General features: G+C 32.5%; 1 protein-coding gene across 1 annotated transcript in view; it reads right to left on the reverse strand.

The window, feature by feature from the left end:
• The window catches only part of CDH19 (cadherin 19), a 40,362-nt gene that overhangs the window by 12,681 nt on the left and 12,649 nt on the right, over nt 1–15,032 (reverse strand). The window contains exons 4-7 of the mRNA XM_006913729.1: nt 12,806–12,970; nt 9,344–9,525; nt 8,552–8,805; nt 5,303–5,424 (exon numbers count right to left, since the gene is read on the reverse strand). Coding sequence (XP_006913791.1) covers nt 5,303–5,424; nt 8,552–8,805; nt 9,344–9,525; nt 12,806–12,970 — 723 coding nt within the window. The remainder of the gene's footprint in view (nt 1–5,302; nt 5,425–8,551; nt 8,806–9,343; nt 9,526–12,805; nt 12,971–15,032) is intronic.

A 15,032-nucleotide genomic window follows, 5' to 3' on the forward strand; every position in this document is an offset into this window, starting at 1 on the left:
GTTTGTCTCAGTTGGTTTTCCATAAAATGGAAATGATACTGGTAATTACACTATAGAACTGTTATAAAGATTAAATGAATTAATACATATAAAACATTTAGAAGATTACTTAGCATATAAATAAGCAATAAATATTAAATACTATTTTATTTACTACTAACAAGAAGTCATATGCATACTATTTTGTGAAATGATAAAAAAGCAAATGGCAGCATAATATAGTCCATATTTGTATAACGTTATTTTAAATGTCACTTTTTATTTAACAACACTGTGGAAAAGGTATATACAATTAATGATTAGAAAAAGGGGGGTTCATTTGTTTCTCTCAATGTTTCCATTTATAATCTCTGTGCTCTTTTGTTTATGAAACAGCATTATATTTACAGCTGTAATTTTTAAGGGCAAAGACTTTTTTTAAGTGGTTTAATTCTCTCTTGAAAACAAGGGAACAGACATTTCCTCCTTCCTCTTAGAACATTTGTAAGATTTTTCTCTGTTTCTTTAAAATGTATGTAGACCTTTTAAAAGCTAATTGAACCTCTTGCCAACATTACAGCGTAGGTTTGTCCTTCTCAAGTACTGGATACCGGCTCTGAAAAGTAATCATCAAGGAAGACAGCACTCCTTTCTTCTAGTTATGTGGGAAGGTAGGACAAGTTTAGCAAAGGCCTTGCTTGACCCAAGTTGCAAAAAAACTACCTCTTGTCTTAAAGTTATGAAAAGCTTAGTTTTTATTTGGATAAAGCCAATAAGTGAATGCAGATAATCATTCCAACTACTCAGTGAATTTAAGATGAACTATGGGTGACAGACACATGGTTAAACCCTCCTACTTGAAGGCTAGTAAATGTTTATCTTGAGAAAACTCATGTGATAGGTTGTATCTGTCTGGCTCTATGAAAGGGAGAAATTTCCTTTTGTCTTGGCAACATCTTAGCGGATTTCCTGTAATTCACATCAGATTTTGGTTTAATGTTTTTCAATTATAAAACCATTTTCTCTCCTTTCACTGTTGGAGAGAGGTTTTCTGGGTTGAGGTGAAATTTTGTTTGTAACTATTTTTTTCCAGTAAATAACTGTTGCAATTATGATGGAAATTATAATTTTCATTTAATTAAAAATTAAAATTGCCAGCTTTAATAGACAAAAAAAAAATCCATGGTCTTTAGGAAATACATAAACCATTAATTATTTTGAAACTCTTCTTTACTGTGTTATGTTCAGGATAAAATAGATAAAAACAACATTAACATATGAAAAGATACTCCTAGAGATTTCAAGATGGAATGATTCAAAATTTAAGGCTCATTTTTTAATGGTTAAACATATATCACCATAGAACAACTTTTGTTTAGATAGTAAAGTGGAAAAAGTAATTCAGGTATATGTAAGTTTAAGAAAAATTAGTAAGAAATTCATTTAAAGTTTTTTATCTTTTTCGCTGAAAAATCTGTTTAAAATTAAGTTCAAATTAAACCTTTGACATGACTATATAAAACATACATATGTCTTCACAGCTTTATTTTAGAGTACTTAGTTTTATTCACTTAGCTGGCATGCTGATAAATAGCTTGTTGCTTAATATGGGAAGTTTTCCAAGAAAAAGATTAAGCAAAGTGACTTCATTTGCTGAAAAAGCAAATGTTACAATGGAACATCTCTTTCCTATAATCAGCATAACTGTTATGTTGCAAGCTCCTAGATAATTAACCCTAGTTATTTACCAAGTATTTTTCACAATTTTATTTGATGCTGTTTTTCACTATTCAGGTGGTTTGTTTATATTACTACCGAGACTTAAATAGTCTAACAATTATTTTTGCTATTGATAACACAGTAATGAGGATTTGGCACTTACAAATATTTTCTCCAAAATTATTCTAAAATGAGTTTAATTATGTGCACTGAAAAATTCGACAGAGGGGAAAAATACATGAAAATTGGTTACTCAGTGTTACAAAAGTTCTTTCTAACCAGTTTTCCTTAAAAACTTTTTTTTTTAAAAAAATGGATCTTCAAAGATAAATTAAATAAACATTAACTTTGTGAGTTTCTGAGAGTATTTATCTATTGTATTTTAGAATTGCGTTTTGCATCCTGTAACTTTTCAGCTATACGATAAAAATAATAATGGGAACGTGAGAGATGATTTGAATGGAGACATATTAAAATAGAGCCAGAGTTCCATTTCAGAGCACCTAGCAGGCATGTCTTGTTTGATTTTTATCTTCTAAACTGGACCAAACCACCAATATTCTAAGAAATCAGTAAGGATGAGAATATCCTATTGTTAAGGACTAATGAAATTAGACTTTGCGTATGCCCAAATTGCTAACCAATGAAGTACAAATCTAGTCTTACCTCATCTAGCACCGATGACCTCTTTAATACAGTTTACCTTATCTCCTTCCTCCCTCTTTCTCATAAAAACCCACAGTCCCTCTACTGCAAGGGATTAGAGGGGAATGGGGGAGGATTTATGACTGAATCTGTATTCCAGAATTGTAGTTCCTTTGACCTCAAATAAACACTATTAGATCAATTATTGGTGCTTGGGTTTTTAGGTTGACAGTGATAAAAAAATCTCTATTTATCTAAAAGTACATTTTTATTCTAAGAAAACTGATTTTATATCACCAGGAGCATATCACTGTGAATTGTATAATTCCTGTATTTAATAACATTTCTAATCACTTATTTCTGAAATAGTGATTAACTTCTAAATATTAAATTCTATATAAAATAAATATATTCACATATTTAGTTTGCATTTTGCTGGCATTTACATTTTTTTTTACCGACTGTATTTTAAATCTTCTTTTACTTATAAATTGTTTATACAATATTTTATAATTCACAAACTTTTAATTACGTGCACACATGCACATACACACACACACAAACCCCTTAATACTGTGAAGGCTGCTGATCAGCTGACAAGTAGCACTGTTGAAAGCTAAAGTCTCGTCTGATTACTTGTGTTGTGCTGGTCACTAAATATTTATATATCATTTTTGAACACAATACACTATGACATAATTACAATATTTACTATATCATATAATTTTTATCGAATATATGTAAATACTCATTCATACATTGAATTAGTAATTTTTATGGACAGCAACTATGTTACAACACAAATATCGAGTTACTTTTTTTGTTTCATTTTGTGATGCTACGATTTATATGCACCATATTTAAAAAAAGGCAACAAAATAAATGCTTCGATTTTTTTCTAGAGATCTTCATGACATCGCTCTAATAAAAGTAATCAGGTAATTAATGGGATAAGATATAATTGAATTATCTTGCAAACTTTATATACCATTTAGTCATCGTTTTTTTCTATTTATTTGTAATAGATTAGTGTTTGGTGTTTCAGAATACACATACTAAATTTTCAAGATTCATCTTTCTAATAACTTATATTTTAGTACTTCTTACTTAACACAATTAAGTGATACATTCTTACAAAAAATCCCCTGTATAAATAAGATAAGCTTACAGGGAATAATTATATAAATTTATTAAAACATGCTCTTTTAAATGTCGAAAGTTATTTTATAGAGAAATACACTTTTATAAAGATGTCCAGTCTTCCCTTGAACTGCTTTGAATTCTTTTTCTCAAGAGTTTTGCAAACAGTGACATTATAAATAATCTTTTCTCAGAAATACCCAATAAATAAAAGCTTCAATTTTAGAATAAATGTCTTTATGTTTTGGACACCAAAAGCCTTGACATTTCTTCTATTGCAGCAGACGGTCATCCCCTAGAACATCTGCTTCCCAACCTTTACTAAGTTAAATGGAAAGTTCAAAACCCAGATGCGATCCTCCTGCAGTGTTCCCATAGAGTTATTCAATGCATGACAAACAAAATATCCAAGAGATGCTTCACACTCCTACATATCACCGGCCGACTGCTCAGTAAAGTGAGGAGTAAGATATTCAAAATTGATGCAGGAAAATAAACAAGATTGTTAAAAATCCATGCAAAAATCAATTATGAAAGAATTTATTCTATAACATTTCATATTTACAATTTTAATCCCATACTGTACTATATTAAATCCATCCCTGACTAAAGAAGAGAATGATTTTATAATCTTATATATTGTTAAATCTATTCCTTTGAACTTGAATTAATATGATTGATTTAATATCTGATTAACTGATTGGTAAATCTGAAGACACTATCCAAGTGGTAAATTGGAATAATTTTATCTTACAACCTGAAAATGAAATCTTCTGCCTATCTCTGAAAAATAACTGGTTTGGTCACTATTGATTATTGAAGATGTGACTATCAGCATAGGTGACATCATGATTTTAATTTGAAAATATATTCATTTTTGTGATGTACAGATTTCCAATAAATATTTGTTTGAATCTTTCATATTATTTCCCATAATTTCATTGAACATGATCATTTTTAAAAGCCTAAGTTTTAAAAAGTTGTCTTAAAGTGCCACGTTGTCCCTAATGTCCAAGAGTATTGTTAATATTTTATCCTGAAAGTAGCACAAACACAGGCATGTTCGACTTTGAGAACAGTCCCCTATGAACTGAGTCTAACCCGATCGTGGTTGAACAATACAATATTACTAGTCGATTTTAAATTATTTTAAATTAAATTTTTAAATTCCAACTCAATAGTTTTACTAGTATTGATAGAGTTTTAAAACATGCATAACATTAATTAAAAAATTCCCTAAACTAAAAATTTTGTTCTAAGGAAAAGAGTCCTATGGAATAATTGTAATTTCTTTCTGCCCATAGCTATTTTTTAAGGGTGGATATGTTTTTTTTGAAATGTACATAAGACTTTTTTTTTTCATTAAACTCATAACTTCAAAAGAAACCCATATATGATATTACCTAGTTTGATAAAAGCTTGCCAAATTTATATTTGTTATAAATTTATATGAAAATGTATCCATAAAAATATTATAAAGACATGTCACTAATTAATAATGTTTTAGAATTTCAGAGAATTTTTTGTTTTATTTTTTTGTGTGTTTCTCCATGATTCATTTCTTGCATTACAATTATATAGTGTCATAACACAAAATTAAAGGTATTTTGTGGCAAATATATTAATAAGCTGTAATAGGAATGAACAGATATTGTTAATTTAAAATACTAAAGTACACATGTATGAATTGACATACAAAATATTATTTAACTCTAATTCCAATAACAGTTTAAGCTAGCTTTTGTCCCTATGTTCATCGATTATTGAATGGCTTAAAAATTATGGCAGACCAGTGTGTTGTTCTCAAATAGGGACTTACATTTTTCTGTGGCTGTAATACTTAGGTTGTACCAAGCAGTGCTCTCTCGATCCAGAGGGTTAGTTGTGACGATTGTGCCATTGTCGTCGATAAGGAACACTTTGCTTCTGGTAATAGAATACCTGTACCAAAAAAAAGTATGCCTTAATTTCATTTTTTCTATGTATAACAGAGAGACATAACATCCTTTAGAAGCAATGAGATAAATTGTTAAATGCATAATCCATATAGCAAATTTAATGCTGAACTATTTTCAAAAAAGTTCATTCATATATTTAAAATTCAACTCAGTGGAGACAGAAAAAAACTAAAATGGCCTCAGTTTTAAATTGCTGTTTTCTAAATCTAAACACTCATTCTTATTCTGCCATGTCACTCATTCTTATTCTCAAGAGAGAATTTTAGTAAGTGAATAACATGGTTAAAAAGAAATGGCAAAATGTCATTTGTAAAACGAAGAGAAATGCATATGGGGGGTTAAAAACTAATGCTTGAAACCCTTTTTTTTTTTTTCATTTGAAGCAACATAAAACATATTATCAGCCTGGACTGCTCTGAGACTCCTGCACCAAATAGTCATCTGCTAAATCTGTGCATTATATTATCATTTCTTGATTACTGACATATGAGAATTTTTGTTTGTTTAAAGGAAACAATTTGTTACTATTTAGTAAAGCATATATTGTATATACATGTATTTATTTACATACATGTATATACATATATAATGTACATATATATACATTACACACACACACACCCCCCTCCCCAAAGTAAGGACAGTAGATCAAATGTTCTATTCGATCATGCATGGAATAAAGCCAGATAATAAAATTCTGTCATGCTACAGCCTGAGAAATGATCTCCAACTCTGCAATGAAAGAAGCCTTTGAAGTACTCAGTATGTCTGCTCAGCTTGCAAATGATTAATAATAAAAATTAAAGAAGAGTAATAACTAGGGTTCCGTGATGCTTCTCATTGCACAAATATTCTGGAAGACTAAGAAGAGACATCAGTGAGGTCTGCCATAATTATGTGGCAAAAGATGAGAATATTTTAAACTTGAATTGACAGGTCTCTAAAAATATCAATAATTTGTAGCTTGAGGTTCCAGGGACAATTAAAATAGAAATTACAGAGAATTAAGCTTTCTACAAGCTTTATAGAAATTCAGTTTTAACTCTAATTATTTTTAAAATTGCTTTATAAGCAATTTACTTACATATCCACAAGTGGTCACATTTCCTACTTGAGAGAATTGTTGACACAATGGAACAGTAGTTTAACAGTTAATATTTTGTGTTAAACATCTAGAATATCCAGTTTCTATAATACACTATTCCAAATAAAATCAATCAAAAATTAGAGATTATTTCCAAATAAAAGTTTTTTTTAAATACGATCTGAGTCAGCAGTAACATTTTAAATAATAGTCAATATACAACATTTAAGAAAGAAAAGATGTTTGCAATATATTTTAGAAAGAGCTTGTGCTAAAAAGCTTAAACTGTGACATTTTTATGCTTAGAAGATCAATCTTCTAATCTTTGGTTCATTTCAAGTTTCCATTTACGGACTCTTCATTCCCCTAAAAATGCTGAATGAATAAAATGTGACCGTGTAACGTTTTCTCTTGCTAACTAACAACTCTTGCCGTAATGATGTAAACAATTGATTCTTCCATGTATGTTCTGCATACGTCTTTATGTCTTGCTCTTAATGCTTGTATTACTACAAAAGCATTATTCCCACTTCACAGGAGAAGAAACTGAGACACATAAAAGCCAAATCTAGATATGTTTAATTTTATTTTCATGGTACATTTCGAAATTTGCTAAATCGAACTATACCACATGAGAAAAAAAAATTACAATCCTAATATATAAAAAGCAATCTTATTTAAAAGACACTTCTAAATGTAAGGATGCCCAGAAAGGCATAGAAAGATATTCTTTTGATAGGTACTCATGAACTATTTTTAAATGTAATTTATTTTAGAAGAAAGATGAAAATTGTTACTAAAAATGTTTTTGGTAAGTAACAACCAGAAGTGGTACTATAAAACACACATAGCCTCTGTTAATATTTGCGTGTGGCTCAGTTATTTGTCTCATATATACTAATATTTTTACTCACAGTAAATATACAACTCTAACAATTTTTTTTAAATCGTGCCACTTTTTTATCGATGGTCATAGGCATTGTTGTCAATCATTCATCATTCGTTGTCATTTATAAATCTAAAACTTGATATTCAAACTGTTTGCAACACAGTATAATTTATAATTATATTATCAATGATTATATAATAAACAACTTAATCACTAAAGTATTTAAAAATATTATATATTCTTTAATATTCTAAGAGGAACAACAAATAGGTTAATAGATATACTACTTTAAAAATCTATTTATTGGGTTATAATTATGTATATATTAGATATGCACTTACATTTATTACTAAAAAGGAACTATATCTACATATTAGGAGGCAGTGTATTACGATGAAGAATGACAGTGGAAAAGTGAGAGCATCCTTCTGTCTCAAAAATTTAAAGAAGCTCCTGCTTTGTACCTGTAGGCTCTCCCAGAGCACAGCAGAGCCAGTATCTTAATAAATACAGGGAGGTTTGTGTAATCCTCTGGATGGAGAAGTGTGGGCAACAGATGATTAAAGGAACATGTAACAGATTTTACTTTTACGCCTAACCAGACTTACAACTTGAATATTTAAAAAAAGAAAATATAGTATACAAATATAACAGACTCGTTTAATAGTGGCAAATATTATTCAACAGTATCTCAGAAATTTATTTCTAACCAAATAGATCTATTTTTACTGCTTTAAGTGGTGTCCCACAAAAAGCTTTCTCAAATTTTTGAATATCATTTTAATGAAAGAATATTTGAATGAACCACATTTTGATCAGCTTCGTTTCTTCTCTGACTTGGCATCAAGAGTTTCCTTTATCCCTCACCTCCTTAGCCCAAGTAATAGAGGTGGTTGCACTGAATCTCAGTTGGTGATTGTTTAGTTCCTGCAGGTATGCAATTGCTTATATCAATGCTTTTTAACCAACACTGAGGCTCCCTGTTTTAACTTGTCTAAATTGTTGCCAATTTGGTAAGTACCATATAAAGAAATATAGATAGATAGATCGTAGTTACATCTGCATGAAATTTCATACGCAAGCTAATTAATTTGTGTTCATTCATTACTGCAAAACTGGCCTTCCTGACATACGTACTTGATAGGAGATCTCCTCTGATCTGGATCTATGGCCAAGACCACGCCCACCCATGAGCCCTGCGGCTGTCCTTCCAAGATGTCAAATACATAATCCGGACGGAGGAAGACCGGAGGCTCGTCAGCATCTTCCACTTGGACCCTAATCAAAGTGGTGGAAGCTTCAGCATGATACCCCATGAGCTGTTCATCAACATAGCGGTTTTTCACTTTTGCTCGAATGCGATAGTGGTTCTGGTGTTCAAAATCCACTTTCTACAAAGAAAAACAGTGTGCACAGAAGAAATGGCTTCAGTAACCCAAGGTACTATTTAGAAAAAGAAAGTTCTCGCTGTTAAACTCAGTTTCAGTTAGCTTTTACTTTCATGTATTTGAATCACTCCGACATCATTAAGCAGTTGCATACAAATCCCGATGTGTATTTTGTTGTTTATGTTGATTACTAGTATATGTTTTGGAATAATAACTACATTTTTTACTTAAGTTTAAAACTATATTTTTCTGAGAATAAATATCTTATGGAATTGAGAATTTATTTATTGTCGTTTAAGATCCTTTCAAAATGTTTGTCCTCTATCCGAATCTTTAAAAAAAAAAAAACTTGTTCTACGTATAATTTAAGAACCTCTGTAATAACAAACTCTCATCTCTAAACTCGTCTCCTTAAACTATAAATCACAGGTTCTCACTTTAATTACTTAATGAAACAAAAACTGGTTACATAAAATATTTGCATGCATTTCTGATTCAATTTTGCATTATTCTGCAGAGCAAATAATTTTAACATGTCTACCTTTTTTAATATAACTATTCCTTCTTGGGTCTCGTTATTAGTAATGATGTCAAATGTTTGTGAGTCATCTTCAATGCTGTAATCCATTTCTGCATTCTCCCCTATGTCATTGTCATACGCCTCGATTTTTCCTATAGAAGTACCACTGGGTGCAGATTCAGAAACAGTCATGCGATACAAACCTTAAAAACAAAATTCAAGATACTTTGCATAAATAATCAACTTAAGAATCTCCCAATTATAGCATCCTTTATTTGTGGATTGTAGGAAAACCCACACCCACCCTTTCCACCAGTTACTTGTTCTAAATCTCTCCTCTTTCTCTGTTTCTGTCTCTGTCTGTCTGTCTCTCTCTCTCATATACCTCTATGTGTGTGTGTGTATATATGTATACCCTTTATTTTTACAATCTGAACATTTCCCTGATAACCTATTTAAGCATCTACAATTGTCTCTTACATATATCTTAAGTCCTATCGCCAGTAAATATAATTTCCAAATTTCTGTTCATATAAATACCTCTCAATATTCATAGATTTATTTTTTTATCGTGCACTTCTAAAATCCCTAATTAAATTTGATAAAAAAGAGTTCTTCGATTTTACTCAAAAATTCCGATAATTAAAATTACCAATAAATGTAAGTGGGAATTAAAGATGGGAGAGACTGAAAGCCAGAGGGCTAGTGAAGAAGAGAGATGGGATCCAAGTCTCGACACCAGAGATTCACCAGTGAGAAGGCAGGAGACCGAAGTAAAGTGACCACAGAGACAGAAGAAAGAGCACATGAGAAAGGCACATTGTTTCAAGGAGGGATTGATCACTCAGATCCTGCTGGGAAACCAAACTAGACTAGCTCTGAGATTTGACTGGGTTTAGTTGCCTAAAATTGACCAAGATCAATTTAATCAAATAGTGTCGATGGAGCCTGATTGGAGTAGATGCCACAGAGTTTAAGGACAGTAATTGAGGACCAGAATGTCGACACGTGTACAAATATTTTCTTTGAAGGGAAAGAAAAAAAAAAAGGAAGCGTGATTAGTTGAATGTAGACGTGAAGAATGTGTGTATTTCCTTTTGTTTTTCAGATGAACGTCAACGACGTGTGTGAATGCTAAGAGTACTGAGCCAGCAGAGAGGAAAACATAACACAACGGAAAGGGAAGATCATTTGAGCGACACCCTTGATTGAGAGGCCGGAGGATGCTGTGCACGACAGAGGGGGTATGTACTGAATATTTAAATTGAGGAGAGGGCGATGGGATTTCAATAAGGCAAAGCAGGTTGGACAGAGTGAGCAGGTCAGCGTGCTTCTGTTTTGTAAGAATAGTCAATAATACAGTTTCACACAATTATGGAGTGGGAAGGGAAGACGAAAATCCCTATTGCCTTTAGAATACGGTCACTTTATGGTGTCAGAATCATGTCCACCCACATTCAGATTTGACCAAAGCTAGTCATACTACCATCATACTTGAGGATTCTGGGTAACAGAATTTTTTAAAGGATTATCTCAGTTTGTTAATAACTGATAAATATGTATCTATATTTAAATCTAAGAAAGGCAGCAAATGTTTGGCGGGCATTCTGTCCCAACAAGTTTCTTTGGAAATTCTCTACCTTCTCATCTTCAGCTTGCTATTCCACCTTCATCTGAATAAAACGCAAACTAGATTTAGATGAACCGATACACTATTTTTCTACATTTAGTATATGCCAATTATTTTATACAGTCCTGGGCATTTCAGATTCAATTAGACATTATCTTCTTGTCTTTAGGGCATATTCGTGTTGTAGACAGTCATTTACAGAATACATTTCATAACTTGGAGGCCAAAGTCCCAAGCTGCTGCCCTGTTGCCTGGATGCCACCCCGAGAGGAGCTGTTTACTGACTCATAAAGAAAGATGTTGCTCGAAGGGTACGAACTTGCAGTGAGGTAGGATGAATAAGTTCTAGAAATCTAATGTACAGCACAGTGACTACAGCAAATAATACCGTTTCTAGAATGGAAATTTGCTAAAAGAGTAGATCTCAGATGCTCTCACCACACACGTGCACACACACACACACACGGTAACTGTGAAGAGATGGATGTGTTAATTAGTTTGACTATAGTAATGATTTCACTGTGTATACGTATATCAAAACGTCCTGCTGTACACATCAAATATATACAATTTTTATTAAGAGAAACACAGTAGCCACATTTTTAAACTAGCAAAATTTAAAATTGGATGATAGCACAGAAATAAAACTTCAGATTTCTAATATTTTTTAAAAAGTCAGATCTGATAACCCTGAATCTGAAACAAAGTGACTGAACCGAGTGGTGTCCGCATCATTTAGGAGTGTCAGTGTGTGTGTGAGTGTGTGAGTGTGTTAGTGTGAGTGTGCGTGTGAGTGTGTGTGTATGTGTGCGTTTGATCTACTTCTTTGCTCCATGCTCATTAAATTTTCCTTCTACTATGATAATTGCTCGTGATTTCTGGAAATGCCTGCAAATGTGTTTCTGCAGCCAAGAAAGAATCCCTTGAACGGAAACTTTAGACAAAAATCCCTTCTAGGAATTTTTTAAGAAATTCCTTCTGAGCCACACTGTGTGATTTTGCCTGTACTTGCTTTTTAAATTTTCAGAGCAAGTGTGACCTACCCTTGATGCAAACATAGAAAATGAAATATATTCCTTTTAAATCATTACTTGTAGCAGGTAGATAAATGGTTCCCCCTGATATCTGTGCCCTATGACCCCAGAGCTCATGAGTATGTTACCTAACCTGGCAAAAGGGAATTACGGTTGCAGATGGGATCGAGATCGCTAATCAGCCAACCCAGAAGTGTGCAGATGTCTTGGTTTATCCAAGTGGCCCATCTAATCCCATGTGTCCTTAACAGTGGGGAAAGGGGCAAACGTGTGGGTCAGAGAGATGGCAGCGAGAGAAGGCTATGCGATCCTTTGCTGCTTCTGAGATGAGCGGGCTATGCGCGAAGACCAAAACGGGGCCTCTGGGAGGTAACCATGTCCCCCAGTTAATAGCTATCAAGGAGCCAGAGAGCTTAATCCTACAAACACAAAGAACTAAATTCTGCCAACATCCAAATCCAAGGAACCGGATTCTCCACTAGAGCCCAGAGAAAGGAATGCAGCCCTGCAGACACGTTTTGCTGGTCTCACTTCAGGCCTGCTGAGGCTGGCAGCCAACATCTCTAAGATAATAACTTTATGTTAAGGCATAAAAACAAACTTTATGTTTGTGGTGGTTTGTTACAGAAGCAACTGAAAAATGACACATTAATTATTTTCGTATTTGACTTTTCATACTGATGAAAATAATCACACCTTAGAATAACTGACAGATTTATTTCCTATAATTTTAGTGCTGTTTCAGTGCTTTTAGAATGTGAATTCTAACATCTGCATATAATCAAAATACAGTAAGAATTCAAGATGCTTTCTACTTACTTTCTTTAAATATGGGTTTATTGTCATTAATGTCAGAGAGTTTAATTAACACACTTGTTGTTCCAGACAGTGCTCCAGGCAGGCCGACCATGTCTTTGGCTTGAATAATTACCCAATACTCATCTTGGAGTTCTCTATCCATTATAGAAGATATTCTTATGACTCCTTTAAAAAGGTGATAAACTTTAATTATTTTTTCATTATTCGCCATGGCATGTTCCTAATTAATGTCTTAAAAATTCAACCATATAAACTTTCTTTTGACAAATTTCAAACCAATATAAGGACACCAATCTGGAGAAAAACAATATAATAACAATAAATTAAACAACAACTCTGCCTAGTATTTAATGTGTCATCACAATATTAAGAACACTAGCAGACCCTTAATAAAATACCATGTTAAGATAACCCAGAGGTAGAGAAGAGGAATGTCTTATTTTTAACCTCAATATTAGTGTGCTACAAGTAATGTTTCCCTTTGGAAGAAGTTAGTTTATTATAAGTAAATGCATAAATTACAATACCAAATTTATGCAAAATATATTGTCTACCTATGATGTCTATTTTGTCTATTTTCAGTCACAATGGAGAAACAAGGGTTGGTTGTTGACCCACAGTTATTTATAACCTAACAATGAAATAAATATATACACAGATATTCAAACTGTCCATTCCTCAGATACCCAACTTTCCACCCTCCTCCTCTGTGCTTTTTCACACTGGCCTCTGGTTAAAGAGCCTCAACGCTCTCAAATCTCAGGAATTTCTCATATATTCTTCCCATGACCTTGAATGCTCTTCCACTCTCTTCACCTTGACCACAGGCTCAGCTCTGCGTGTTAGCGTGTGACTACATAATACCAAGTAGTCCTCACTTTCTTTCTCTTACTAGATCTTGTTTGTTTCACTCAATATATTGACAAACTGAGTGTATGTATTTATTAATATTCACATGCTTCATGTGAATATTAATGTTTTTTGTTTATTTGTTTGTTTGTGTTATTATTTTTTTAAAGGTTGCATGTCATACTACTCTAAATCCAGGTTGTTGTAAAATGCCTGTACCACATACGACACTTCTCAGTCAAGATTGTGTGAGAGAATTAAAACCTAATGTCTTAGCGGATCCGCTGCATGTATTAAAGCAGCTTTCGTGCTGTGCATCTGGAATGATAGAAGCTGAGTACCATCCTGGGGAGAACCAAGAATACAGTAACTGGAGTCATATTTTTCAGCATCTGATTCTCTCAAGAAACTCTGAGAATGGCTGAGACATTTAATATTTGCTAAATGAATGAATCAACAAGAATTGTTTAAAGGTCCAACAAAATGCTCTAATTCTTTTAAGCTTTTCACATCACCAAGATGGAAATAATAATTTGCCTGATTAAAAGGCATAGAAGTTTCCTTCTTTTGAAACTTGCCACATTCTTGATGGTTGGTTATGTACTTAGGTAGGTTTTCTTTTTCCATTTTTAGAGTCTATGGGCTCTTAAAGGCAAGATTTATATGGGTTCCATCTTCGTTTTGAACATGGCAATCACTATTTGTAAAATGAATTAGTGTCATATAATTCTTATGCATCCAATTGACATATTGAAAAGAAGAGAAAAAATGTTTATCTTATTTATTTTATAAAGTATTCAATTGACTAATGGAAATTGGGGAAGTCAGTTTAGAAAGATCAATTTTTTCTTTATCTAAAAAGTACAGAACTACATGTTTTGAAGGTGAAGGCCTCTTCCTAATGCCTACAGTGAGCCCTAAATCCATGTTCTATCTCAGTGATTCTGCCTGGATTTGCAGATGCGTCTTCTTGCAGGTGCGTCTTTTAGTTAGCATCTCCATGATGATTAATGAGGTGAGCATTTTTAACATTTCTGCAGGCTTTTCATATGTCAACTTTCACTCAGTTGCTTAGAAATGTCTTTTCTCCTTATATTTTTAATTGGGTTGTCTCTTTCCAATTGATTTGCAAGAACCGTTACATATTTTTTGTACCTCATACACAAACCATTTGTGGTATGGGTGTGTAAAAGTCAATCTTTCAACCTTAGAAAAATCATCTAAAAGACTAAAAAGAATTAAATGTTTAAAATTAAAACCCATTTATTTATTTATATAACACCAGGTCTGCTGCACAACATACTTGTAAGCTGAGAATTTTTGTTCTTACGTTTGCCTACTTAGAATCATGTTGAATTGCACTTTGTTTCATTCAGAA

The sequence above is a fragment of the Pteropus alecto genome, unplaced genomic scaffold (genome assembly GCF_000325575.1).
Source record: "Pteropus alecto unplaced genomic scaffold, ASM32557v1 scaffold14, whole genome shotgun sequence".
In the NCBI taxonomy this organism is placed as follows: domain Eukaryota; kingdom Metazoa; phylum Chordata; class Mammalia; order Chiroptera; family Pteropodidae; genus Pteropus; species Pteropus alecto.